Source organism: Polypterus senegalus, chromosome 8 (genome assembly GCF_016835505.1).
Source record: "Polypterus senegalus isolate Bchr_013 chromosome 8, ASM1683550v1, whole genome shotgun sequence".
In the NCBI taxonomy this organism is placed as follows: Eukaryota; Metazoa; Chordata; class Cladistia; order Polypteriformes; family Polypteridae; genus Polypterus; species Polypterus senegalus.
In genome coordinates, this window is record NC_053161.1 from 124771771 (window position 1) to 124799398 (window position 27628).

The 27628-nt window shown below is 37.2% G+C and overlaps 1 protein-coding gene across 1 annotated transcript in view; it reads left to right on the top strand.

Moving 5' to 3' along the window:
- Positions 1-27628, top strand: part of ptprq (protein tyrosine phosphatase receptor type Q) — a 205438-nt gene that overhangs the window by 97451 nt on the left and 80359 nt on the right. The window contains exons 23-29 of the mRNA XM_039762178.1: positions 697-865; positions 2610-2897; positions 7045-7320; positions 7419-7570; positions 7706-7847; positions 11553-11822; positions 19807-20133. Of these exons, the coding sequence (XP_039618112.1) occupies positions 697-865; positions 2610-2897; positions 7045-7320; positions 7419-7570; positions 7706-7847; positions 11553-11822; positions 19807-20133 (1624 nt within the window). The remainder of the gene's footprint in view (positions 1-696; positions 866-2609; positions 2898-7044; positions 7321-7418; positions 7571-7705; positions 7848-11552; positions 11823-19806; positions 20134-27628) is intronic.

A 27628-nucleotide genomic window follows, 5' to 3' on the forward strand; every position in this document is an offset into this window, starting at 1 on the left:
CAGCAGATGTTTTAAAATAACTTATGCAAGTACCTAAACAGTCCCAAATTTAATGTTTTATTTCATATAATAATATGCCATCACCTGTTTAGGGCAAATGCAGTACCTTTTTCAATTAAGCTTAAAAATCACATTATCTGTAAAACACAATCCAATCAAATAGCATTCAGTACAACATTTCCAAAATAGAGTAAAGATGCCTTGAATCGAAATGAACACTTAAGGCCTCATCCTAACTTGGTCTGAAGAGTTGCATGAGCAATAAATCCATATGATCACATATGATATAATATCAAAAGAATTATTGTACATATTAGCGTGGGGCAATCCAGAGTCCATGTAGGATAAATGGAGCGTTTAAAGCAAAACTGCACAGAAATGATTCCCCAGTTCTTTTGGTAGACACATTATCTGAATTATTTTTGAGGAAAGCCAAAGTGGAACTGTTTGATCATCCACAATGCAAAATTCAGCCCTTTCACAGAGCATAGTCATTTATTCAAACATACTAACTTTTTTGTCTTATTAGCACTCTTTAATACATGAATTTTCATTGGTGGACTTTTTCTATTTAAACTCTTCTATGTGACTGATACCCGTTTTAATGATTGATATTGTATTTTTATAATTTCCTCCTCGTTTTAAGACATTGCATTTCTTTCTTTTGTATGTTTAATATTAATTGTTGTCTTACAGAATGTCACAGATATTGACTTTGAAAACGTAAATGAGAACCAAACCTATTCCACTATAATTAATGATATGATGAAATATAGTTATTATAATCTGTGGATGACTGCTAGCACAGCCCTGGGTGATGGTAATCAGACAAGCACTATCCTAGCTGTACACACAGATGAAGATGGTAAGATGGTTAAAATGACTTTCCTGATTTTTCTTCTTAAACCTATAACTATTTTTTAGTTTAATGTTACATTTTTACTATGGCTACAATGTTAGACAGAATGTGGTGAATATCATTTGATATTAAAATCAATTTCATATTATCACATATAAAATGTCATGTTACTATACCTTAATTTGGTCTCACCTGTGACTTTCCTCTGCCTCAGGAAATAATTCTGAATAATATTCACCTTTAGTAGTTCTATTCTGCTTTTCTAAAACTTTATTTTCTTTTCCAGTTCCCGAAGATTCAGTTCAAAACCTGACACTTTTGTCCTGGTGTGCTCGTCGCATTTCCCTTGCCTGGTTTCCTCCTTTAAAGCCAAATGGCATTATAATTAAATACCATCTTTCTGTTAATAGCAATCAAACTTTCATTATTCAGCCTTCTCATACTTTCTTCATTCTTCATGACCTGACACCATTTACATGTTATGATGTTAATATTAGTGCTTTCACTGTCAAAGGAGAAGGGCCTGGACTCCACATATCAGTACTGACAGATGAAGACAGTAAGTAAGAACAAATAGTCCTATCTAATTTGATCACACTTTCCTTTTGATTAATGGAATATGTCTATGTTCAAACATAGTCCAAGGACAATTCTATGCCTCTCGGTTCTGTTGCAGTAAGATTTCCAACTTCATCCTTTATTTAAACCTCTGTTATAATTTGTTAATTTTTCACAATTATAGTTTTTATTAAGAAGAATACTGCATATAATCAGCTTTATTATCATATAATACATTATTCATTTTTCTTTGTATTAATACAGAACATTTTGTTTACTCTTTAGCACTTTCCACCAGAATAATACATGTTTCTAGAATGTATCCCAGTAAACTGCACGCATAGTGACTTTTTGGCCAAAGTCAAAAGTGAACTTCTATCACGCCGCTCACATTAACTCATATTCTCATCTGCAGAGCTGTCCAAACCAAACATTCTCTAGTAATGTGTGAGTGTGTTCCTTTCTACAAGTACATTATGTATATTGTAGAAAAATGACTTTCTTACAGAGTAGAGACAGGAGTAAAATCACATTTCTTAACAAAAAGAATCAAATACCTTATAGCCACTTTATGTTGTTTTTTTTTCCTCATTGATTTTATAAATAAATCATAGCAACAGTGCAAAGGCATTCCACCCCTTTCCCAATAGATACTGCATACATTACACAATGTTTATCTGAATGTTTTGCAAAAGCATTTAAAAAAAATTACAATAGGTTCAGGGTAAACTTTTTTTTGTTATATACTGTAGCTACTTGTTATATGAAGAGAGTAGAATGAGTGTGTGACTAAGGCAGTGCATCTTAATTGTACTTGTAGTTCTACAACCCACCCTGATCTGAGTCTGAAAACCAGAAGTGTGCATTTTGGTGTAATTTATGTATAAAAATGTACATAACACTACTTTACCATTACTAACTGTTATTCTGGATAACATTAAAGACCTAAGAAGTTCGAAGGGTTAGAAAAAACTGACTAACAGCTCTTTCAAGTCCTTAGTAAGGACAATCAGTTAATTTAAAAATAGTATGTAAAGGCTGTAAATATAAAAATTCACTATGAGTACATAATGAAAACAGACACAATATTTGAAACCATTCTTAAAATTAACTTAGGTAGTGTTTTTAAGTAAACAATGATATACAGGCTTTGCTGCTGGAATATTACATTGATACACTATGTGATCTTCAGTTCCAGATGATACTATACAGAATCTCATCTATCAGAATGTCTCTTCAACGGCAGTAAACATTAGTTGGCTTCCACCAACTTCACCAAATGGAAAAGTTTTTTACTTTGTTTCTCTATGGAAACCAGGAATGAGTACATTTTTGATTAATTCTACCAGCACTAAAATGTACATAACAATTGAAAATCTAGAGAAGTATACAGACTATATTCTGAAGATCACACCTGCAACTGGTGCTGGATTCTTGGAAAACTCAACCGTATCCTTACAGTTCAAAACAGATGAAGATGGTATGTTGACATGCTTTCAAAAACTTTTGATTGAAGTCACTTTTATTGTATTTTTAGATTATGATACAATTCCAGGACAAGACAATTGTACAGTAATGTAGTGTTCAAGATTCAATGTACTTAGGCCAGGCATAATTCTGGGTTAAGCTGCCAGTGGTGTTTTTTCTGGTTTACTGGTATAATTAAAAGGTCTGACATCTGGTTCATTACTGTTCTACTGTTTTGGAGATAGAGGACTTATGTTTGTGTGTGCATGCATGTGTGTGTTATGTGGATTAAGCTGATGTAACTATCTTTTTAATTTGAAAGTAAAGTGAAAAATGAAGTCAAATTGTTCTCAAAGGTGAAAGATTCTAGAGAAATTTTAAAATTAAATCCTTTAGGTTTAGCAAAGTGGCATTCTTATAGATTGTTAGGACTGTAGATGCTGTTAAGTATTAACTGCTGTTAAGATTCTTGTACCGCTGTATTAAAGTAGCTCAAGGAATATTTTTGTTTTGTGTCAGTTTCCAAATATGTAATATATATGTAAGATATGAAGTAGTAAAAGCTAAGGGATCACTGTATAAAATATAGAACCAATATTAGGTTACAGACCCATTTTAATCAGACAAACAGCATTGCCCGATCAACTAGAATTGTAATGATACCAGGTTCCAATTCCTAATTAGTGATCAAAATTCTATAATCTGAATTTTGTGGTAATTAGTAGCTGACATTTCTCAAATTACACAATAAAATGTTAATACAATAAAATGTAACTACTGTTTACCAACAAAAAAGTGCAAATGTATCAACTCTCCGGGTTGACTTAAAAATATACTGTACATGTAGTAAGCAATGTTGAACAATGAAAATATTTCTTGGCAGCGGAGAAGTAAAAAAGAAAAGGAAACATTTTAATAATAACGTAACATGATTGACAATGTAATTGTTTTGTCATTGTCATGAGTGTTGCTGGCATATATATATATATATATATATATATATATATATAGCAGAATACCACTTCGCAGTGTGGGGAAGTAGTGTGTTAATGATGTATGTGTGTGTGTGTATATATATATATATATATAATGTAGATAGGTGTGTGTGTGTGTGTGTATATATATATATATATATATATATATATATATATATATATATATATATATATATATATATATATATACACATACATACAAACATACACACAGGTATATATATGTGTATATATATGTGTGTGTATAGCTTTGGTCACTGAGTGCAAGGGAAAAATAATAAAATATAGTCTATAAGTTATTAAACAGTAAAACATTAACGTTTTAAGAAGTACAGGTACATTGAGCACTACTAGAGTGGTTGTGGGTAAACTACATTTTAAAGACTGTGTAACACAACAGGTAAGTAGTACTAACAGCAGTTAAAATGTATATGGATCATCTCTTGGTAGTTGATCCCTTTTGAAAGGCGCTACACGACAGCTGTGGTATAGAAATTACATTTTCTATGTGAACGTTCAAATTTCTGCCTCTGGTAATGTGCCTTACCGGTATTACCAGCAATTAAAGAAAATTAGTTTTGTGTCCTCTGCAGTGTTAAGAGAAAGGCTTTGGTTTGGGAAAAAAGGTGTAAAGAAAGGAAAGTTGCCTTTTTCTTTTATATAGTATAGATAGATGTGTTCGCTGACGATATGAGCGCCTTTTGGGGACAGCCGCGGTGTGTCTCGTGTAGACTGGTGAGACGTCCCTGCCATTAATCGGTTGTGATGGCACTGTCGGTCCTCCACTCCTGTGCGTGTCTTCATAATCCGAGCTGACGACCTCATAATCGTATGCGTGCAAAATAGAAAGTGCGAATTGACTTAATATTAGTTCGCCGCGGTGTAGAAAAGGGGTCCCGTGTTTGCACTTGTCTGGGCTATAGCTCAGGGGAGGATGAAAAAATGAAAAGTGCTCACTTTGACTTAAGGCAGAAGCGCAGTCAGCGTCTCAAAGGCCGGCACAGCTATGCGCGCGCGCCGGCTGCTCGATTTTGCTGGGCAGGAGACCCCAGTTTTTGCAGACACGTTCACGATATCAAAAGTCTCAGCGCTCTTTGGAGGTCATTCATATATATATATATATATCATATATATATAGCAAAATACCCGCGCCTCGCAGCGGAGAAGTAATGTGTTAAAGAAGTAATGAAAAAGAAAAGGAAACATTTTAATAATAACGTAACATGATTGACATTGTTATGAGTGTTGCTGTCATATATATGCCTGCCTAAATAAGTCACCCTTGCTTCGCTCTTACTTTTTTACCATTCATTTAATCATGGCTAGTGGCAGAAAAATTATAAAATGGAAGGAGGATTACACTGATGGCTTTACCAAAACAATTATTGATGACGAATCGATTATTCATAAAGCTTGAATTGGTTATCTGTTTTTCTTTGTTAACCTCATATTTTTTCATACTTCTTCTCAAACCAAGGTGGTGCAAGGGTAAAATGAATCGGGATGCGCTGATCAATGTAATCGGTGTACCAGGAAATCATGCATTGACAAAAGTTCCCCTTTGCTTGTAATGCAAAGTGTGATTAAATGCATTATTTTTTAACGCGTTATGGAGCACATGCATCAAAGCTTCTCAGCTGTGCTTGTGCTAAGAAAAGGAAAGATTTTAAAAATAACGTAACACGATTGTCAATGTAACCTTTTGTAAGTAGTGCCTGGAGGATTCAGTGTGGAGAAACTGTAGAGACAGCGTGTGTATTAACTTGTGGATTTTTCTGTGAGTACATTACATTACTGTAAATGGAGAAAAATACCTTCCAATTATGACCATTACGCGTAGAATTTCGAAATGAAACCTGCCCAACTTTTGTAAGTAAGCTGTAAGGAATGAGCCTGCCAAATTTCAGCCTTCTACCCACACGGGAACTTGGAGAATTAGTGATGAGTCAGTGAGTCAGTCAGTCAGTCAGTCAGTCAGTGACGGCTTTGCCTTTTATTTGTATAGATATAAGTAATGAAATCAACAAATAAGTTCAGTTCAAATAAAGCATCAAAACAATAATCTATCTGCCTGTGACAACATGTGAAAATTGTAAATACTGTTTATTAACCGTATTTATTGATGTCCCTGTTCATTATATTTTTAACTTCTTAGATGATTGTCTGTACTTTGTGATTAATCACTTCTTTTTTTTTGTATGTTCCTAATGAGATAATCTGACAATATCAGAACCACTTTAGCTTTTGAATCATTAAGTTCAAAAAGTTCTGTTTAACACCCAGACATTAGTTTTGGATATTTTAAAGTACAATTTCTTAACTCATAAATGATATGGCTTTGTTTCTGTATTGGCATTGTGTAAAAGGTGGATTTCCACTGTATGCCTTATAAAACTTCAACCTCCACAGAGCCTTAATTGAATTTGCACATAAGAGAATGTATACTCAGAGAAGAACCAAAAATACATTGGAAGCTTTGAAAAGCTACACAGATAGTGTTTGGGCTGGGATTTGAAATCCAGGACCATGAAGCTAACACCACCATGGCATTTAATGTTAACAATCACAACTTGGAAGTTCCATTGATGCATTTCATACCATAAAATACTTTAATGCTATTTTATTTTGATACATGCAGAAATAAATACATTTTCTTAGTCAATAACATTCACTTCATTGCTTTTTATGTATTAACTACACATCCTGTATGTATAAAGAGAACATATATTAAATCCTGACAGTAATAAAAGAAAAGAAAAAAAAAACAATAAAATACAAGAAATCATCATTCATTAATAGTGTTTCCATTTTCTCCTACTTAGCATAGTTACTTTGTTATTTTATAGGGTTTCAGGAGTGGTTTCCATGCATTGTTAGTGTACACAACTTTTATCACAAGTAACATTTGTTTTTTATTAGCAGAATTTCATTTTTGTGTTTAATATATTCATTTAAATGGAAACAGTACATGTACATACTGTAACAGTTTTATTATATTAGTATTTTCATTATTAATTTTGAAAATGTATCACTTTTTCTAGTCTGTGAAGTTTTAATACTTTGTGCACAATCTCTTTGAAAGCTGATCACCAGTTGAAATCAGCACATTGTTTTGTATTTTTCACTCACCTGCTGTTTGTATTTTCTTTTTTTACTTATCTACAGCCCCAGGTACACCTCCAAAGTTCATTAAATATAAAAACCTCACTGCATCATCTATTGAACTCTTTTGGGAGCCACCTGATCAACCCAATGGGATTATAACATCATATGATATAAACTTTCAAGGCCCAGCAAACAGCCATACCTTCAGTACTGCAAATATGAGCCATGTACTGTTTAACTTGATTCCATACACTTTATACAATCTATCAATATCTGCCCGCACAAGAAAAGGTAGTGGTCCATTTACCACACAGTTAGTGCACACTGACGAAACAGGTTGGTGTATTTTTAAATTCATAGTTTTATAAATTAAGAAAATGTTTTTATTTAAATGATGTCTTTATGTTATCTGATTTCTGTTTTTCTAACTACAGAACCATCTGCACCCCCACAAAACTTATCCGTGATCAGTTGCACAGCAGAGTCTGTTTGGTTAATGTGGAATCCAAGTCTAAAACCAAATGGGTTTGTGCGGGTGTACAGTTTTAAAATATTTAACAATCAGAGCCAACTGGTCTCATATCAGGTATTTTGCTTGCTTAAAAAGAAACTTGCTTAAAAATAAAAAAATAAAAAACTGAATTTTAAACCTTAAATTTTTTTGTCTTATGTGTACTAAGTGTTTACTGATTGAATGCCATAATCTTTCCCTTGTTTTAAGAATTCCTCTGCACAGTTTATGGAAGCAAATCTTACTGGATTACAGCCTTTTAGTCAATACCAAATCAGTGTCTCGGCATTCACACGACTTGGAAATGGAAATCTGTTCAGTAACACAGTCAGTTTCACAACAAAGCAATCAGGTATGTAGGGAGTTTTAATAGCATCATGTAGTTTACAATAAGGCCTGAGAAAGTGGCACAAAAATAAGGTTCTTGAGGTGCATTTGTGTTGTTAATTTTTAAAATTGTGTTTTTCATATTTAAAATTCCATTACCTTACCTTGAGTGTGAAAAATACCAAGAAAAGGAGAAGGCTATATAAATTTAGAATTTTGTAAGTATAGAATAGAATAAATCGAATTCATAGGGTAGTCGTACATGAATTATAAGGACCTACTGACCATAATATAACATTTTTCAATATTTTGGCAGAGCACATATTCAAAACATTAAACTATTCATATTTAACTGTATTAAGGAAGGCATTTAGCAAATGCTGTAGAGTGTAAAAAATACATAGGAATAAGCTTTTATATAGTAATTGGGCTCAGTTGAGGCGCAGGAGTAATAAGAATTAAATTGACTTCCAAGGTGGGTAAATACGGAGTGTAAAGAGAAGTCGGTGAAAAAAAAAATTCTAATATGTAGAAAAGAAGTAACTCCAGCTGCAAACAATAATATGTGAGAAACAGTGCTATATCTGCACAGCCTTGTGAAAATGCCATGTTTCGTGTTGTGTGTGTATGCTTTGGTGAAGTGTTTGTTTTTTTTTAAAATGTAAGAGACTGTTAAGTAAAGGATTTGTGTATATATGATAACCCTTTTAATCTCTTTATTTTAGCATTATAAACAAAACAGTTAAAATTATATTAGGAATGCTAAAAGGCAGAGACAATTATTGCAGAAAATGCTGAAATCAACTAAAGGAATTCTTTCAGTATTGTGGTAGTGAAAGAACTATAAAGAAGGAAGTGAAATGAAGTGTATTTGGAACAGAAAGGAGAACTAAAACAGACTTGGAGATCACAAATGCTCTACTCTCCTGTTTCTCTTGCATTTTGACATGTAAAGAAGCCAATAACCTCCAAGCAGTTACAGGGATTATCAAGGAGGAACTTAATGATTTGTGAATTGTTCAGTAGAGAGAAAAGTCAGTCAGTCTGTCAGTCATTGTCCAACCCGCTATATCCTAACACAGGGTCACGGGGGTCAGCTGGAGCCAATCCCAGCCAGCACAGGGCGCAAGGCAGGAACAAATCCCGGGCAGGGCACCAGCCCACTGCAGGAAACACAAACCCACACACCAAGCACACACTAGGGACAATTTAGGATCACCAATGCACCTAACCTGCATGTCTTTGGACCATGTGAGGAAACCAGAGCACCCGGAGGAAACCCATGCAGACACGGGGAGAACATGCAAACTCCACGCAGGGAGGACCCAGGAAGCAAACCTAGGTCTCCTTACTGCGAGGCAACAGCACTACCACTGCGCCACCATGCCGCCCATAGAGAGTAAAGTGCTGCTTAAATTTAAAAAAGATAAAATCAAACAAATCAAAAGGACCAAATAACATTTATGCTTGAGGAGGTTAATGACTACATACACAAACCTTTCTCATATATTTTTTAAAAATTACTGCACACTGGAGGTATTCCTAAAGACTGAAAGCTAGAAAATGTTTCTCATTATATAAAAAAGGTGATCAGACTTTACTATTTACTATAGGCCGGTATTCTTAACATACAGGTGCCGGTCATAAAATTAGAATATCATGACAAAGTTGATTTATTTCAGTAATTCCATTCAAAAAGTGAAACTTGTATATTAGATTCATTCATTACATTTAATTGTATTTAAAATGTTTATTTCTTTTAATTTTGATGATTATAACTGACAACTAAAGAAAGTCCCAAATTCAGTATCTCGGAAAATTAGAATATTGTGAAAAGGTTCAATATTGAAGACATCTGGTGCCACACTCTAATCAGCTAATTAACTCAAAACACCTGCAAAAGCCTTTAAATGATCTTTCAGTCTAGTTCTGTAGGCTACACAATCATGGGGAAGACTGCTGACTTGACAGTTGTCCAAAAGACGACCATTACAAGGAGTGCAAGACACAAAAGGTCATTGCTACAGAGGCTGGCTGTTCACAGAGCTCTGTATCCAAGCACATTAATAGAGAGGCGAAGTGAAGGACAAGATGTGGTAGAAAAAAGTGTACAAGCAATAGGGATAACCGCACCCTGGAGAGGATTGTGAAACAAAACCCATTCAAAACTGTGGGGGAGATTCACAAAGAGTGGGCTGCAGCTGGAGTCAGTGCTTCAAGAACCACCACGTACAGACGTATACAAGACATGGGTTTCAGCTGTCGCATTCCTTGTGTCAAACCACTCCTGAACAAGAGACAGCGTCAGAAGCATCTCGCCTGGGCTAAAGACAAAAAGGACTGGACAGCTGCTGAGTGGTCCAAAGTTATGTTCTCTGATGAAAGTAAATTTTGCATTTCCTCTGGAAATCAAGGTCCCAGAGTCTAGAGGAAGAGAGGAGAGGCACAAAATCCACATTGCTTGAGGTCCAGTGTAAAGTTTCCACAGTCAGTGATGGTTTGGGATGCCATGTCATCTGCTGGTGTGGGTCCATTGTGTTTTCTGAGGTCCAAGGTCAACGCAGCCGTCTACCAGGAAATTTTAGAGCACTTCATGCTTCCTGCTGCTGACGAACTTTATGGAGATGCAGATTTCATTTTCCAACAGGACCTGGCACCGGCACAAAGTGCCAAAACTACCAGTACCTGGTTTAAGGACCATGGTATCCCTTTTCTTGATTGGCCAGCAAACTCGCCTGACCTTAACCCCATAGAAAATCTATGAGGTATTGTGAAGAGCAAGATGCAATACGCCAAACCCAACAATTCAGAAGAGCTAAATGGCCACTATCAGAGCAACATGGGCTCTCATAACACCTGAGCAGTGCCACAGACTGATCGACTCCATGCCACGCCGCATTGCTGCAGTAATCCAGGCCAAAGGAGCCCCAACTAAATATTGAGTGCTGTACATGCTCATACTTTTCATGTTCATACCTTTCAGTTGGCCAACATTTCTAAAAAATCCTTTTTTTGCATTGGTCTTAATTTATATTGTAACTAGCAGAATACCCGCGCTTCGCAGTGGAGAAGTAGTGTGTTAAAGAAGGTATGAAAAAGAAAAGGAAAAATTTAAAAAATAACGTAACATTAATTGTTAATGTAATTGTTTTGTCATTGATATGAGTGTTGTTCTCATATCTATATATATATATATATATATATCTATATATATATATGCAATATATCTATATATATATTTCCAGAAACTAAAATGCAAGCATATCTTATGTCAAAATAGTAAATCCATAATGATTACTAAAATTTAAGGTAAGTAAGATTTATAATGCGATAGCAGAAATATTGTGTGTGCTTGTTTGCCATGATGGCTATAGGAAATGTCTATAGGACAGCATCATCAACTGTATTTTAAGTAGGAGTAATGTTTGTGTAGCTTCCCAAGCACTGGCATAATAAAGATGCTGCCTGAAAACAGAGAATTTCAGTTAAGCAACCAGGTTTAAGGCATGACTCCTGAATTGGTCCTAAGTGAAAATTATTATTCTGTTGCACAAATAATAAGAAAAGATATTTACTTTAGCAATACAGTATAGTGTTTTAAAATAAACTAGATGTTGTCAGTGGTATATATCAGCTGAAGCAATACAATTTACTCTATTAAAAATCTTCTGTTCTAGAGAAATAAATATTCCCTTGGTAATTTATAATTAATTGTTTATTTCTTGTACAGTTCCAGACATTGTGCAGAATTTGCTTTGCAGTGGTACTAGCTGGCAGTCAGTTCTGGTTCAATGGGATGCCCCTGCCAAGCCAAATGGAGTCATCACCCATTATGTTGTCCAATTTGGAAATGAAATTATGGAATTTCAACCTACTGATCGTGTTCACACCTTTAGAGATCTGTTGGCTAATGCATCTTACACATACTATGTGATGGCCTCTACTGTAGTTGGAAGAGGGAAAAGGTTATCATGTGTTGCTAAGACATTGCAAGAATCAGGTAAGATTTTTATATATATATTAAACAACATATTAAGTTCATGGAAGTGTAGTTTCTTAGTGAGACATTTTTTCCTTAATTGGTAATGAGTCTGTAAGTATGACTATGAGACAGTAGTGTCTGATTTATTCATCTTTCAGACTTTTTTTTCTTAAATTACTCGTGGATAAATGAAATGATTCATCTTGTGAGGAAATTATTACATTGTTTCTAGAAGTTCCAAAACCTTGGTTAAGCTGCATTTTAATGTCAAACGTCCACAGTTTTGGTATGAAAACTAAAATAAATCTCTACATTGATGGTTATCAAGTGTTAGTCACACAAAGGCAGCCAGCATTAAGTCATTCTTAATGCATTTATTTCAGACTTGAACTAAACTGCAATTAGTCTCACTGACTAATGTACCAGTGTGTATATTCCAAAAAAGTATTATTTTTAGGTCTTTTTTTCTCTCATTACTTTACAGTCAGATAAAGTGATATAATATTTGAATAAAAGTCATGAGAAGTGGTTGCAAAATTTAAAAAAATATTATTACCTGATTCCAATAAATTCATGACACAGTTCATTCTTTCACCTCTAGCTGTGAGAAAGCCAAGTTGAGAAGTTGACAGTCATCATGCTATGGTCTTTTTTTCTTCAGGATGGGAATAGGTGCTGATTCAAGTGAAGGTGTATAAATATCTTGAGGGTCTTATTCACAAGTGAGAGAAGAATGGAGTGGGAAATTGTCAGGCGGATCAGAGCAGTGGACGTTTATATCAGTCAGTGGTGGTAAACAGAGACCTGAGCCGAAAGTTGGATCAATGTTCCTGTCCTCAATTATGGTGACAAGCTTTAGGTAGTGACCAGAAGAACTAGATCGTAAATACAAGCGTCAGAAGTTAGCTTACTTCACAGGGTGTTTGGACTCAACCTTAGAGATAGGATAATGATCGTTAACATTCGGGAACAGCCGATGTTCTTCTGCATCAAAGGAATCAGTTGAAGTGGTTGGGGCTTTTGATTAGAATACCTACTGGATACCTCCCTAGAGAGGTGTTTTGGTCCTTTCTGACTGGAAAAAAATCTCTGGGATGACTCAGAACATCCTGGAGAGATTATATCTGTCAGGTGGCCTGGGAACTCCTTGGTATCACCCCTAGAGGAGTTGAAGGAGGTGGCAGTGAAGAGGGACATATCAATGTCTTTGCTCAGACTGACAATCTTGCGACCTGCACCCAGATAAACAGCAGAAAATGGAGTAGATGGTTGGATCAAGGGATGATTTTTTTATTAACACTTTTTCGCTTTCACCACTCAAAAGAATGCATTCTTGGAGCTTGAATTAGATGACTCACTGTGGTTTTTTTCTTCTTTTTTTCTATTTAGTGACCTGACCTCAAATTCGCTAACAATTGGAACAGTTCATAGCAGTAGCCTGGGAATCCCACAATGACGGACAATGCTGCCAATCATGGTCTCAGTCATGGAATGAAGAAAGCTCCCACATGTTAAATGTGTGGAAGCCCAGGCAGTGATAAATGGCACACATAAAACAGACACTAGTACAATATAATTACAGTAAAACCTTAGATTGCAAGTAACTTGGTCTGCAAGTGTTTTGCAAGTCAAGCAAAAATTTTTAATAAATTTTAACTTGATAAACGAGCGAGGTCTTGCAATACGAGTAGTATGCATTGTGAATACGGTGAACACGGCCCCAAAGGGATGTGGCCACTCGTCCGAAACCCCCTCTTAAACAGTGATACAATGGGAAACAAGCACAACTTTTCATCTCCTCTTTGCACGATAAGCTGCTAGCCTAATGCTTACTGCCGTGCCACATGATCTACATCTCACGCTGGGCTTTGAACATTTAAAAGACAGTACCCCAGCTGTCCTGTCTCTCTTCCCCCAGACATCCTTTGCTCCTGAGCCACCATGTCCCTTTGAGAAGGAAGATTTTGTGTTCTTTTGATCAAGAGGTGGAGCTGTGGCAACTAGTTTTGACAGTGCTTCCGGATCGCTCCTGAAAGAGACTCGTGTTTGTTCTGCCTGTATTTGAATAAAGTTTCTGTCTCTTAAAAATCCTGAGTGAACCTGTGCAACTTTGTGACCTAAGCGTGACACTATACACTTTGTCTGCCGAGTGTTACGTGATCACAACTGAGCCAATGGTTCTTCTCTCTCTGTCTCTCTCTCTCTCGCTGCAGAATTGTGAGTAATTGTCTCCCATGCTCGGTCTCAGTCGGCGTGCCACACTCATATAGTCAACATCCGTATGAGCATATACTGTATTCTAAAGCATTGTGACCACATGTATGTGCGTAAAAATTCTTTTCAAAGGTAAAGTGCAGGTTAATTTGTTTTATGTATTTTTACATTATATTTTTTATTAATCATTTTTATATGAATATTTTTGGGTTGTGGAACAAATCTGAGTGTCCATTATTTCTTATGGGGAAATTCACTTTGATATATGAGCGCTTTGGATTACAAGTACATTTCCAAAACGAATTATTCTCGCAATCCAAGGCACCACTGTAGTAGTGCTACACCACTACTACTATTATTGTACTTGGATTCATTTGGCACTAATTCATTAACGATGTGTGAAGTGTAGTCAGATTAATTCACTTAGGCTTTGCTTTACAAAAGTAATTGTAGAAATGGCAATTAAGTAGAATTCCTGAAGCCTACGGAAAAACTTGTAATCCTGGGGCACCTTAAATTCCTTCGCACCTCCCTATCAGCATCTTTTGTTTTGCAAATGTGTCGATCAGCAATAGCATCAAGCAGCCTACTATCCCATCCCCCTCATCGACGGTCTGTCGCTAAATTCTCACAGCTCAAGTCTCTTTATCTGGCACTGTGGTGCCTGAAGTTGTATAGGGTAAATAATATATAGTTGTTTGGAATACATACATTTCATGTGTGTTCTGAGTCTACAACGATCTGTGTAAGTGAAGGATGACAGGAACTGCTGAACACATAACAAAAACAGAATTTTTTCTATGTTATACTAATAATGGCATGAAGTGTATAACATGTGAAGACTTTAGACCAAATAAACACGTGCCCTCTTATTCAAGAATATAACCAAAGGAGTAAAAAAATCATTCGATTTACGTGTTGCTGCCAATGAGTTAAAAAGCTAAGCTCAAATGTAAATTGACAGGATATTGATATGTATTCTTGAATGGTGCAGAGGTAAGAACTGCTGCCTTATAACCTAAAGGTACCAGGTTCGAGTCTGTGCGCTCCAAGTTTTGAGTAGTGAGCTACTATTATTATTACTATAATATAATAAAAACATGCATTTGATTTGAGTCTTAACACCCAGTGTAAATTTTGAATGCTTGTAAAAGTTAGCGCTTGTTTTTTTATTAATCAGTTTTATTCTGTCAGTGACGTTCACGTGGTACAATGAACTTGCCTCTTCCTCTCTGAGTTGATGGCATTTATCTCCATTTTTTTCACAAGAACACAGATGACCACAGTTGGCTCTGTGCTTGATGCCTGCTTAGACCTATTTGTTGTACCGGCAATCAAAATACAATTTCCCGTGACTGCTATCAGACTACCATGCGGCATTTGCACTTTGACAACAAAGACATCCGTGTAGAACGTGTGAAAAACAACAGATAAGCTGTGATCTTGACATCTGGCAACGTTTTATTGAGAACTGTGTTTTGAGTTACAGCTCAGGGCAAAGATTTTCCAAGTCTTATGTGGTCATAAAGCTTCTGGACAAAGGCAGAACCCTAAAAACAGACAACTTCTTCACAGTGCTTTCACTGGCAAATAGACTGCTGCAACGCGACACAACTCTGCTTGGCACCATAAGCAAAATGAGACTTCCACCTGCACCTAAAATCACTTCAGTACGTGAGCAATTCGCCACGCTCGTGCACCCAAGAAGAAGAAGCCTGTGATTTCAGTCTGTAAGAGCTGGTGTAAAGTTTTGCTACCTTTAAAAGAAACCACTAAAGGGATATAAGCAGACACACAAATGCTGGTGAATCGTGTCTTCTTGGTATCTTGTTGTCACTTGAATTTTTTGTTATTCAGTTTTATTCTTGAATAAAATCACACTTGTTTTGCTAGACCTTTGCGAAAGTATTTATTTTATATTCCAGTAACCACTTGAATGAGATTGGATCTGTCTCTGCCTCTCTCGTGCATGCACACACACATTCATACATAAAAACGTCACTATTTGAAAACGCTATGCCATTTGAACATGAGTTGTCATTTGAACATTTTTTTTTTGATCTTGCCTGTACTGTAATAAGTCTGTCTGTATTTTCAGTATCATGCACCATAACGTCTGTGGGGGGGATGGGATAGCAGGCTGCTTGCACTGATTGACATATTTGCAAAACAAAAGATGCTGACGGAGATGTTTGAAGGAATTTAAAGTGATTACAAGTTTTTTCGTAGGGTTCAGGCATTCTACTGTTAATCATCAGCCCTGTTTCATACTGCATATATATAGTATCTCACAAAAGTGAGTACACCCCTCATATTTTTGTAAATATTTTATTATATCTTTTCATGGGACAACACTGCAGATATGACACTAAGGTACAATGTAAAGTAGTCAGTGTACAGCTTGTATAACAATGTAAATTTGCTGTCCCCTCAAAATAACTCAATACACAACCATTAATGTCTAAACTACTGGCAACAAAAGTGAGTACACCCGTAAGTGAAAAACGTCCAAATTGTGTCCAAAGTGTCAATATTTTGTGTGGCCACCAATATTTTCCAGTACTGCCTTAACCCTCTTGGGCATGGAGTTCACTAGAGCTTCACAGGTTGCCACTGGAATCCTCCTACACTCCTCCATGACAACATCACAGAACTGGTGGATGTTAGAGACCTCCACCTTCCATTTGAGGATTCCCCACAGATGTTCAATAGGGTTTAGGTCTGGAGACTTGGCCAGTCCAGCACCTTTACCCTCAGTTTCTTTAGCTTTCTTTTAGGGTTGTTATCATGTTGGAATACTGTCCTGCGGCCCAGTTTCTGAAGGGAGGGGATCATGCTCTGCTTCAGTATGTCACAGTACATGTTGGCATTCATGGTTCCCTCAATGAACTGTAGCTTCCCAGTGCCGACAGCACTCATGTACCCCAAACCATGACAAACCCACCACCATGCTTGACTGTAGGCAAGACGCACTTGTCTTTGTACTCCTCACCTCGTTGCTACCATACACGCTTGACACCATCAGAACCAAATAAGTTTGTCTTGGTCTCATCAGACCACAGGACATGGTTCCAGTAATCCATGTCCTTAATCTGCTTGTCTTCAGCAAACTGTTTGCGTGCTTTCTTGTACATCATCTTTAGAAGAGGCTTCCTTCTGGGATGACAGCCATGCAGACCAATTTGATGCAGTGTGCGGCGTATGGTCTGAGCACTGACAGGCTGATGCCCCACCCCTTCAACCTCTGCAGCAATGCTGGCAGCACTCATACGTCTACTTTCAAAGGAAAACCTCTGGATATGACGCTGAGCATGTGCACTCAACTTCTTTGGTCTACCATGGTGAGGCCTGTTCTGAGCGGAACCTGACCTGTTAAACCACTGTATGGTCTTGGCCACCGTGCTGCAGCTCAGTTTCAGGGTGTTGGCAGTCTTCTTATAGCCTAGGCCATCTTTATTTAGAGCAACAATTCTTTTTTTCAGATCCTCAGAGAGTTTTTTGCATTGAGGTTGCCATGTTAAACTTCCAGTGACCAGTATGAGAGAGTGTGAGAGCGATCACACCAAATTTAACACACCTGCTCCCCATTCACACCCGAGACCTTGTAACACTAATAAGTCACATGACACTGGGGAGGGAAAATGGCAAATTGGGCACAATTTGGACATTTTTCACTTAGGGGTGTACTCACTTTTGTTGCCAGCGGTTTTGACATTAATGTTGAGTTATTTTGAGGGGACAGCAAATTTACACTGTTTTACAAGCTGTACACTGCCTACTTTACATTGTATCAAAGTATCATATCTTCAGTGTTGTCCCATAAAAAGATGCAATAAAATATTTACAAAAATGTGAGGTGTGTACTCACATTTATATATATAGTATATGTAGTGGCGTATGGCTGGTGCTCTTGCCTGGTTGGGACGCCTCTATACTGAAAGGAACAGGGGAGAGAGCTTATCCAGGAGATTACCGGCTTGCAGTGGTGCCATGGGTTTGGAACATGGAAGTTCAACCCTGCTGGGGTCCATGTAGCCCTTGGTTGCAACACTTCCGCCCACTTGAAAGTGCTGCTGGGAGAAGGTCCTCAAGCACCTGGAGCACTTCCGAGTGCCTTATAAAAAGAGCCAGCCGCTACAAGTCCGATAGCCAGTCAGGAGGAGGTGGACATAGCTTGCTGGAGAAGGAGTGGAGGCGAAGAGAGAGAGAGAAGAGAAAATGAAGAAAGGAGTGGTTATGCTTGTGTTTTGATGGTGCTGTGCAGGTGGGAAACGGGAAGGCATTTCCCTTGTAAATAAAGAAATTAAAAATAAACCGTGTGTCTTCCTGCCACCACCAGGAGCGCACCCTGCAGGCCACAATATATATACATATATATATATATATACATATATATATATATATATATATATATATATATATATATATATATATATATATATATATATATATATATATATATATATATATATATATATATATATATATATATATTAGCTGTCCCCCGCATCTTTGCCCGCATAGTAGTGAAACAGGGCTAATTTTAAAAATCAATTAAAAATGTAATAATTTATATTGAAGATTTATAGTGATAGCTTTCGTATCAAGGGCCTATTGATATACAATATTTTTGGTTTTGCTACCAGGGGCGAGAATGTAGCTGTGATCTCGTTGCCAAAACTAAAAAGTTAAGGTATCTCTGGCCATGTGGAAGGTAGGTACGCTCCAACATCAAACGTTGCCACTGTATCTGATCGTTTTCAGCTGTGACGGTAGAGCATCCCCCACATAGGGGGAATAGCATGTGGCCGTTATATCTCTGCCACTTGAGCAGGTACCCTCTAAAACATACATATCTGTGATCTCTCTCACAAAAAAGTCAGATGTTACTCTTTAGCAATCTCTAGGTGATAATGTCTGCTGAACAAACAGGTATTGCTTGCTAAGCCGAAACAAGGTATGCTCCAACACGTGGCGAGAGGTAGATCGACTCGAACGGAGGCTGGCGTGTGAGTGAGGATGGCCTTGCCTGGCTCCCTACTCCTGAGGTCTCGCCTCCCCCTACCCTTGGATTTGCGCAAATAAATCGGTGCTACAAACAAACTATGATACTTGTGCAATGAGAGAAGTCGCAAAATCAACTGGAATGTTCAAGCTAAAGATGTTCTCTACAATGTTCCATTATATATGTAATGTTTTCAAAATTCACTTTCCATCTCTTCATCTAAAATTATCAATAATAATTATATAAAGCTTTTGAATTATAATTGAATTAGACCTGGAGAGATATCCACTAAGAAAAACTGATCTATTTTAGGTATACTCAGTGTGACTTAAATTAACAAGTAAATTAATTAAAATTACAGTAACAAAATCTGAATTATTAATAAGGGCACATAGACCTTTAAAATGTTTAGTTTACAAATAAAGAACTTTACTATACATTTGTAATATTGCACTCTTAAAATACATTGGGATGATGTTCACTACAGAAAAGGCACTGTATAAAAAGGTTGTTGGTTATTTAAGAAGATGTACAAATGAGAGATATCAATGTATTCTATTGAGCTTATTTAAATAGGTAATAGGTAAATTACACCAATATCTTATCCAGATATATTGCCTTTCAGGTTTTCATGCAATGTTTAGAATCCATTGCCTTAGTCACTAGTTCACACTGCTTGCCTCAACAGTTCTACAGTATGTTTGTATGAGTATTGTTTTTTTTTTTACTAAAGTCATTTTAGTCCATTTGCTTATTTTTATTTTATTTTTTTTTTTTGTCTAGTCCCAAGCGCACCTCTGAATATAAAAGTAAAGGCAATTCATCCAACAAATGTGACTTTAGGATGGACCAGACCAGAACAAGTACCAGGCAATTTGCTGAACTATCAGATTGTTGGGCAGATGCTTTCTTTGCTTTGCAATGACTGGATAAGAAAAGAATGTCTTGAAAAAGAAATAAACCAGTTTGTATACGGAGATGGTAATGAACTGGAAGCTACTATTTACTCTTTAATGAAATTTAGAGACTATAGATTTACAGTCGCTGCAACAACAAGTGCTGGTTATGGAAATTCATCTGAATGGGTCTACACAAAAACGGAAATAGGAGGTAAATTGATATAAAAAACTTCTTTCTGCAGTTAAGTTAAAATAGATGTACAAATAATTTGGATTGTTCATTATTTCCATGTGTTTAATTTTGGAGTATTTATTTGCTTTATATTATGGTTTAAAATATTTTGAATAATGTAATCATTTGCTCATTGCTCTCTGCTATGAATTATTATTCATGAAAAAGAAAATTTGTATTTTTGCTGACATTGAAAGCTGAATTTTATAGATACAGTGCATCCAGATGGTATTTACAGCACATCACTTTTTCCACATATTGTCATGTTACAGCCTTATTCCAAAATTGATTAAATTAATTTTTTTCCTCAGAATTCTACACATAACACTCCATAATGACAATGTGAAAAAAGTTTACTTGAGTTTTTTGCAAATTTATTAAAAATAAGAAAACTGAGAAAGCACATGTACATAAGTATTCACAGCCTTTGCTCAATACTTTGTCGATGCACCTTTGGAAGCAATTACAGCCTCAGGTCTTTTTGAATATGATACCACAAGCTTGGGACACCTATCCTTGGCCAGTTTCGCCCATTCCTCTTTGCAGCACCTCACAAGCTCCATCAGGTTGGATGGGAAGCGTCGGTACACAGCCATTTTAAGATCTCTCCAGAGATGTTCAATCGGATTCAAGTCTGGGCTCTGACTGGGCCACTCAAGGACATTCACAGAGTTGTCCTGAAGTCACTTCTTTGATATCTTGGCTGTGTGCTTAGGGTCGTTGTCCTGCTGAAAGATGAACCGTCGCCCCAGTCTGAGGTCAAGAGCGCTCTGGAGCAGGTTTTCATCCAGGATGTCTCTGTAAATTGCTGCAGTCATCTTTCCCTTTATCCTGACTAGTCTCCCAGTTCCTGCCACTGAAAAACATCCCCACAACATGATGCTGCCACCACCGTGCTTCACTGTAGGGATGGTATTGGCCTGGTGATGAGCGGTGCCTGGTTTCCTCCAAACGTGACGCCTGGCATTCACACCAAAGACCAATATTTGTCTCATCAGAACAGAGAATTTTGTTTCTCATGGTCTGAGAGTCCTTCAGGTGCCTTTTGGCAAACTCCAGACGGGCTGCCATGTGCCTTTTACTAAGGAGTGGCTTCCGTCTGGCCACCCTACCATACAGGCCTGATTGGTGGATTGCTGCAGGGATGGTTGTCCTTCTGGAAGGCTCTCCTCTTTCCACAGAGGACCACTGGAGCTCTGATAGAGTTAACATCGGGTTCTTGGTCACCTCTCTGACTAAGGCCCTTCTCCCCCGATCGCTCAGTTTGGATGGCTGGCCTGCTCTAGGAAGAGTCCTGGTGGTTTCAAACTTATTCCACTTACGGATGATGGAGGCTACTGTGCTCATTGGGACCTTCAAAGCAGCAGAAATTTTTCTGTAACCTTCCCCTGATTTGTGCCTCGAGACAATCCTGTCTCAGAGGTCTACAGAGAATTCCTTTGACTTTATGCTTGGTTTGTGCTCTGACATGAACTGTCAACTGTGGGACACTATATAGACAGGTGTGTGCCTTTCCAAATCATGTCCAATCAACTGAATTTACCACAGGTGGACTCCAATTAAGCTGCAGAAACATCTCAAGGATGATCAGGGGAAACAGGATGCACCTGAGCTCAATTTTTAGCTTCATGGCAAAGGCTGTAAATACTTATGTACATGCGCTTTCTCAATTTTTTTATTTTTAATAAATTTGCAAAAACCTCAAGTAAACGTTTTTCACATTGTCATTATGGGGTGTTGTGTGTAGAATTCTGAGGAAAAAAATGAATTTAATCCATTTTGGAATAAGGCTGTAACATAACAAAATGTGGACAAAGTGATGCACTGTGAATACTTTCCGGATGCACTGTATGTATGGATATGGAAGAGAAGGTCTATAATACGGTTTGCCAATTAAATGTATGTCCTGTTGATTTAGTATGCGTACAGATCAATGATAGTGAGTCCTTTCTTCTGACAGCGTTGCTGTGTTCCTGTATACGTGTTGCAATTCTTTTTGAAGTTTGTCCAATGTATTCCGCTGAGCACGAACTGCATACATTTAATTGGGACAGTGTACAAGTAAAATTTAAAGCCAATACTAAAAGTGCCAGATAGCTGAATCCTGGGTATCACATGAGAACACCACCAACAGACACTTGGACATAAATCCAGCATATGCAAACTTAAGAAGAACTTATTCATAATAAACAAGACTTTACATCCAATATTCCCCCCGACCACACGGACTTAGCTACCCCTCCCCACCCCCTCCACGTAATTTATTGCTATATATTGCCTTTGATTCTTGTAAGTCTAAGCATTACCCTCTGATGAAGAGCCCTTGTAGGGGTTGAAAGCTCAGGAATAAAAACTACTTTATGATACGTGATTAATTTTCTCCCTTTGTGGATCTCCAGCTGCAAATATGTATGGATATATACACACAGACACACATATATACATATTTATTTATATATATATCTGTGTCTGTATATAATATATATATATATATATATATATATATATATATATATATATATATATATATATATATATATGTATATGTAAAAGACGTGTAAATATAATTAAAATATATTTGTGAAAAAATATTGCCTATAATATAAAAAAGTTCAAACATTTTAAACCTCATTTAGACTAAATGTACTGTTCGACACGTGTAATTGAATGGGTGAAAGGCTGATGAAAGCTCTGAGATGCAGTCGATCCTAAAGGACTTGACACCCATGTACTCATCTTTCGACGAGGTGGTTATTTACAAAGAATCTGGCAGGCGTTCAACTCCATGTTAATAGGTTAGCCTGTTAGAACTATTGCTCTGAACTGTCTGTTAAAAAGATGCGTTATCCAGATTTACCCCAACCCAGCCAGTTCTTTTTAGCCATGGGCTAAACTTCCGGGTATAGGGAGCAGGAAAAATGACCCTGACCTCCCAAAGACCTGCATTCCTAAGGAAGGATGGAAGCATGATAATTGGGAAATGATGGTTATTAGTTACAGAAAATGCATTATTATGGAAGGCTAAGAAAACTGCTGTAGAGAGGAAGTGATTGGATTATGTGAGAATGAAAGAATGAGGACAGGAGTTTTTTGCAGGGTAAATTGCTGTGATTTATAAGGCCAAGGGGTATAGTGTACCTCACCCTAGTACTGAGTAGACATGATTTGCAAAAAACTCTAAATCTGCCATTGGCAGTTGCTATTGGGCCAAGCAGAGTTCATAGATTAGATTAATCTCCATTTTAAAGAGTTTTTCTTTTAAATGTAATTATTTTACTGTATTAAAAAGGAAGGAACCGGTGATCTTTTTGTGTCTCATTTCCATTTATGTAAATTACCTAACAGATTGAACTAAAATGTTAAGAAATGCTTACATGCAAAGACAGTGGAAATGCTTTTTTAGGTAGGTATGAATTATAAATCAGTGCTAAAGGAAAAAAATGTGTTTGTCTACAGGACTGTAATGGGCTTACATTGACTTACACTTTCCCAACTTTCTCAGATCCATCTACCCATTTTCTGAATTCATTTTTTCCAAAATGGATAGGCTGATGGGCTTAATGATGGGAAGTAGTAGGGTGGTGGAAATGGAACACTGCCAGTGCTCACACCCACATTTGCTCAAAACAAACAAAATTAATATCTCACGTGAGTGTCACTTAATGTATTTGGGGTTTCAAAAAAACCTAGTTCCCTGTGGAAAACTAAGTAAACACTAGAAGATCACACAATCTCCAAAGGAAATATACCCCAGCTGGGAATCAAAGCAGAGTGTAAAGTGCTTTAAAACAAATGTTTTGTACAAAAATGTACATATTTTAATTGTCTGGAGTCTAAATGTGTAAATGCAAATAATGAGATTAAAATAATCTGTATACCTGTACTCTTAACCTAGATAATTTATATAGATTCTCCAACTGTCAAATAGTTAATCTATATAAAAAAACATTTTTTAACTTCTGGAGAACAAAGTCAAATTAACAATTATCAGCTAGCATTTAAATATCATTTGCTATTAACTAGTAGTTAATCCCTTGCTATAGCACTGTTGTTTAGTGTTAAAAAATTCATTTTGGAATGATCTAGACCAGTGATGGCGAACCATTTAGAAACCAAGTGCCCAAACTGCAATCCGAAACCCACTTATTTATCGCAAAGTGCCAACATGGCAATTTAACCTGAATACCACCTAAAACTGAACAGCAGCATAACCAAGGATCTGGTGGTGGATTTTAGGAGGCCCAGGCCCCTCATGGGCCCCGTGATCATCAGAGGTGAGTGTGTGCAGAGGGTACAGACCTATAAATACCTGGGAGTGCAGCTGGATGATAAATTGGACGGAACTGCCAATACTGATGCTCTGTCTGTCTATCTACTGAGCTTTTAATTTAGAAAAGCCACTCATACATTAACATATTTTGTCTTAAAAGAAAAACATAATAATGGAGCTTTCAATGATACAAACAACTTTTTGTTGAAAGGTAAAAGTTTGCATTCGGTATGCTTTTGAACAATTAATGTGCTTTTTGCTGTTGTATGCATGCTGATAATTTGTCTAACCTTGGCTCATACTTTGTAAGTTTGAGAGCAACACATGCAGCACTCAGGTCATCTGTTAGTCTGTTTCTGGTGTCAGATTTGATTTAATTCAAAGCTGAAAACAGCTGCGCACAAGCATAAGATGTTCCAAACAAAGTAAGGAAAGCAATCTCAAGTGCCTTCATTGACTTAAGATTATTTGGCAGAGAAATCCACACTTTAAGGATTTCATTTTCATAACTAACTGTGCTGTCCTTTGTCATCCCTTCGATCCTCTCAAGTGTTTCACGCAGGTCTTCCCTATTAAGCTCCGCTCCCAAAGCTTCCATTATATATTACGGGGTCGTGGATCAGGTGTGGCGATTAGCAACTCCCGGCAATAATTACAGATGCGGACGACTCCTCACCTGTGCGCTTAAGCGAGGACTGCCCACATCACAAAGCTCCCGGAAACCGCTCCGGCCACTCTACCATAACCCCCTTTAAGCCGCGAGTTTATCTGTTAAAACTGGCCTTTTCAGTTTTGAGCTGTGGACCCGCTATACCACATCCCCTCCAACCCCACCACGAGAATCACAGGCTCAAAAGGCTGCAGTCCGTGCCGCACCCTCAAGCAGCATGTGTGCCGCCCGCCTTACCCCAGACAGGAGAGGAAGGAAGCGCTCCCATTGGGCTGCTGGGCAGGGGCGGGTGATGTGAGAAACGTCCTCCGGCGCGTGAAGAGGGGGAGCGGTGAGGGGAGCAGCCCGGCCGCGCATTCCTCTGGCTTTATAGTAACGAACTCTGTGCTCGGGCGACGGCGCGCGTGCCCACTGAGAGGGCTCTGAGTGCCCCCTTTGGCACGCGTGCCATAGGTTCGCCACCACTGATCTAGACCATTAACTGAACCAAAGAGGGTATCTTTAGACTTTTCATGGTTCATATCTCACAATATCAACAATTGTCATAATAAGAATCGCAACATACTTTATCAGTGCTTTAGTAATTCTAGTGAATACATTCTCTAAAATAATAGCTTTGTGGGGAGTTAATATGAAGCAAAAAGGAAAAATAAAATATTATAATTTGGTAATTTTGCTTCAAGGTGATTGGTTTATAACAGAAGATCAGCTAGCTCATTCCAAGCACCATTGTACTTAGTTTTTTTATTAATAGATCCACACAAGAATGTGACAGCAAGCTTGTTATTATATAATGTCATAGCTTCTGACTGCTTGACTACCTACTGAATTAGATCAACAAGCAAGATTTTTTTTTCATAAACTAACATAAAATATATGAAAGAAGTAAAAATGTCTTGGATATACTGTTTTTTTTACACTGGGACTTGAAGTATGCAATAATACCATTTACCATAGGTGTAAAAGACATTGCAGAATATAAAAGAGTATAACAGAGTAAAAATGTTCCAGAACCTAATTTGCAGCAAGGTTATGTTTGGGCCATAGTATATAATTTACTTATGAGATTACACTATCAGTATTGTGCAAATATCCTAGCAAGTATAAGAATTAATTAGCAAAGCTCCATTAATAAGCAAAAGTACCAAACTCAATCCAGGGCAGAATGGGTTTACCTGCAGTAAGTTAGGTGGCTCCCACAAATGCTCAGCACATCCATACAGCCAAACTTTTGCTTATATTACTTGCCCAACACAGGCTCACTTGGAGCCAGAAACTAACCTAGCAGTTTTGGATGTTTAGAATCAATGGAGTGGATTACCAGTCCACCATGAGACAAACTTATGTACACACACACTGTACTACAATTACCCATATTGGGTAAAAATAGAGCTATCATGTAACCTAAGAAAAATGCTTTTGGGATTTTGGAGGTCACCAGAGTACATGAAAAAACACAAGATGAACATTCAGAATACATTGGCCACAGACCGCTGACAAACCATTGCCCTACTGTGCTGCCATACTAAGTACAACAACAACAACAATAAACATTTACTTATATAGCACATTTTCATACAAATAAAGTAGCCCTAAAGTGCTTTACATGATGAAGGAAAGAGAAAAAAGGACAAAGTCAGAATTAAAATAAGACAGCTCTAATTAACATAGAATAATAGAAGATGGCCTGGGAGGACAGAAGAAAAAAAAAAAACTCTAGATGGCTGGAGAGAAAAAAATAAAATCTGCAGGGGTTCTAGACCATGAGACTGCCAAGCCCCCTCTGGACATTCTACCTAACATAAATGAAACAGTCCTCTTTTTATTTAGGGTTCTCATGGAAGAACTAGATGATGATGGTCATGTAGACTTCTGGCTTTTAATACATCAATGTAGGAACATCATGGTGCTTTGATTAGGTGGTGGTGGCGCAGGTCACAGAAAACCGGGAAAAGAAACAGAAGAGAGAAGTAGGAGTTAGTACGGATTTTAGAGTCACCATGAATTGTTATTATGATAATAAATTGAATATACAGAGTATCAGGATTAAATTAAAATGAAGTTATGAGAAGGCTATGTTAAAGTAATGAGTTTTTAGCAGTATTTTAAAGTGCTCCACTGTGTTAGCCTGGCGAATTCCTATTGGCAGGCTATTCCAGATTTTAGTTGCATAACAGCAGAAGGCTGCCTCACCACTTCTTTTAAGGTTAGTTCTTGGAATTATAAGCAGACACTCATTTAAGGATCTAAGGTTACGATTTGGAATATAAGGTGTCAGACATTCCGATATATAAGGTGGAGCGAGATTATTTAAGGCTTTGTAACAATAAGCAGTATTTTAAAGTCAATTTTGAATTACACAGGTAACCAGTGTAGTGACATCAAAACTGGAGAATTGTGCTTGGATTTTCTTTTCCTAGTTAGGATTCTAGCAGCTGCATTCTGCACTAGTTGCAAATGATTTATGTCTTCTTTGGGTAGTCCTGAGAGGAGTTCGTTGCAGTAATCAAGTTGACTGAAAACAAAAGCGTGAA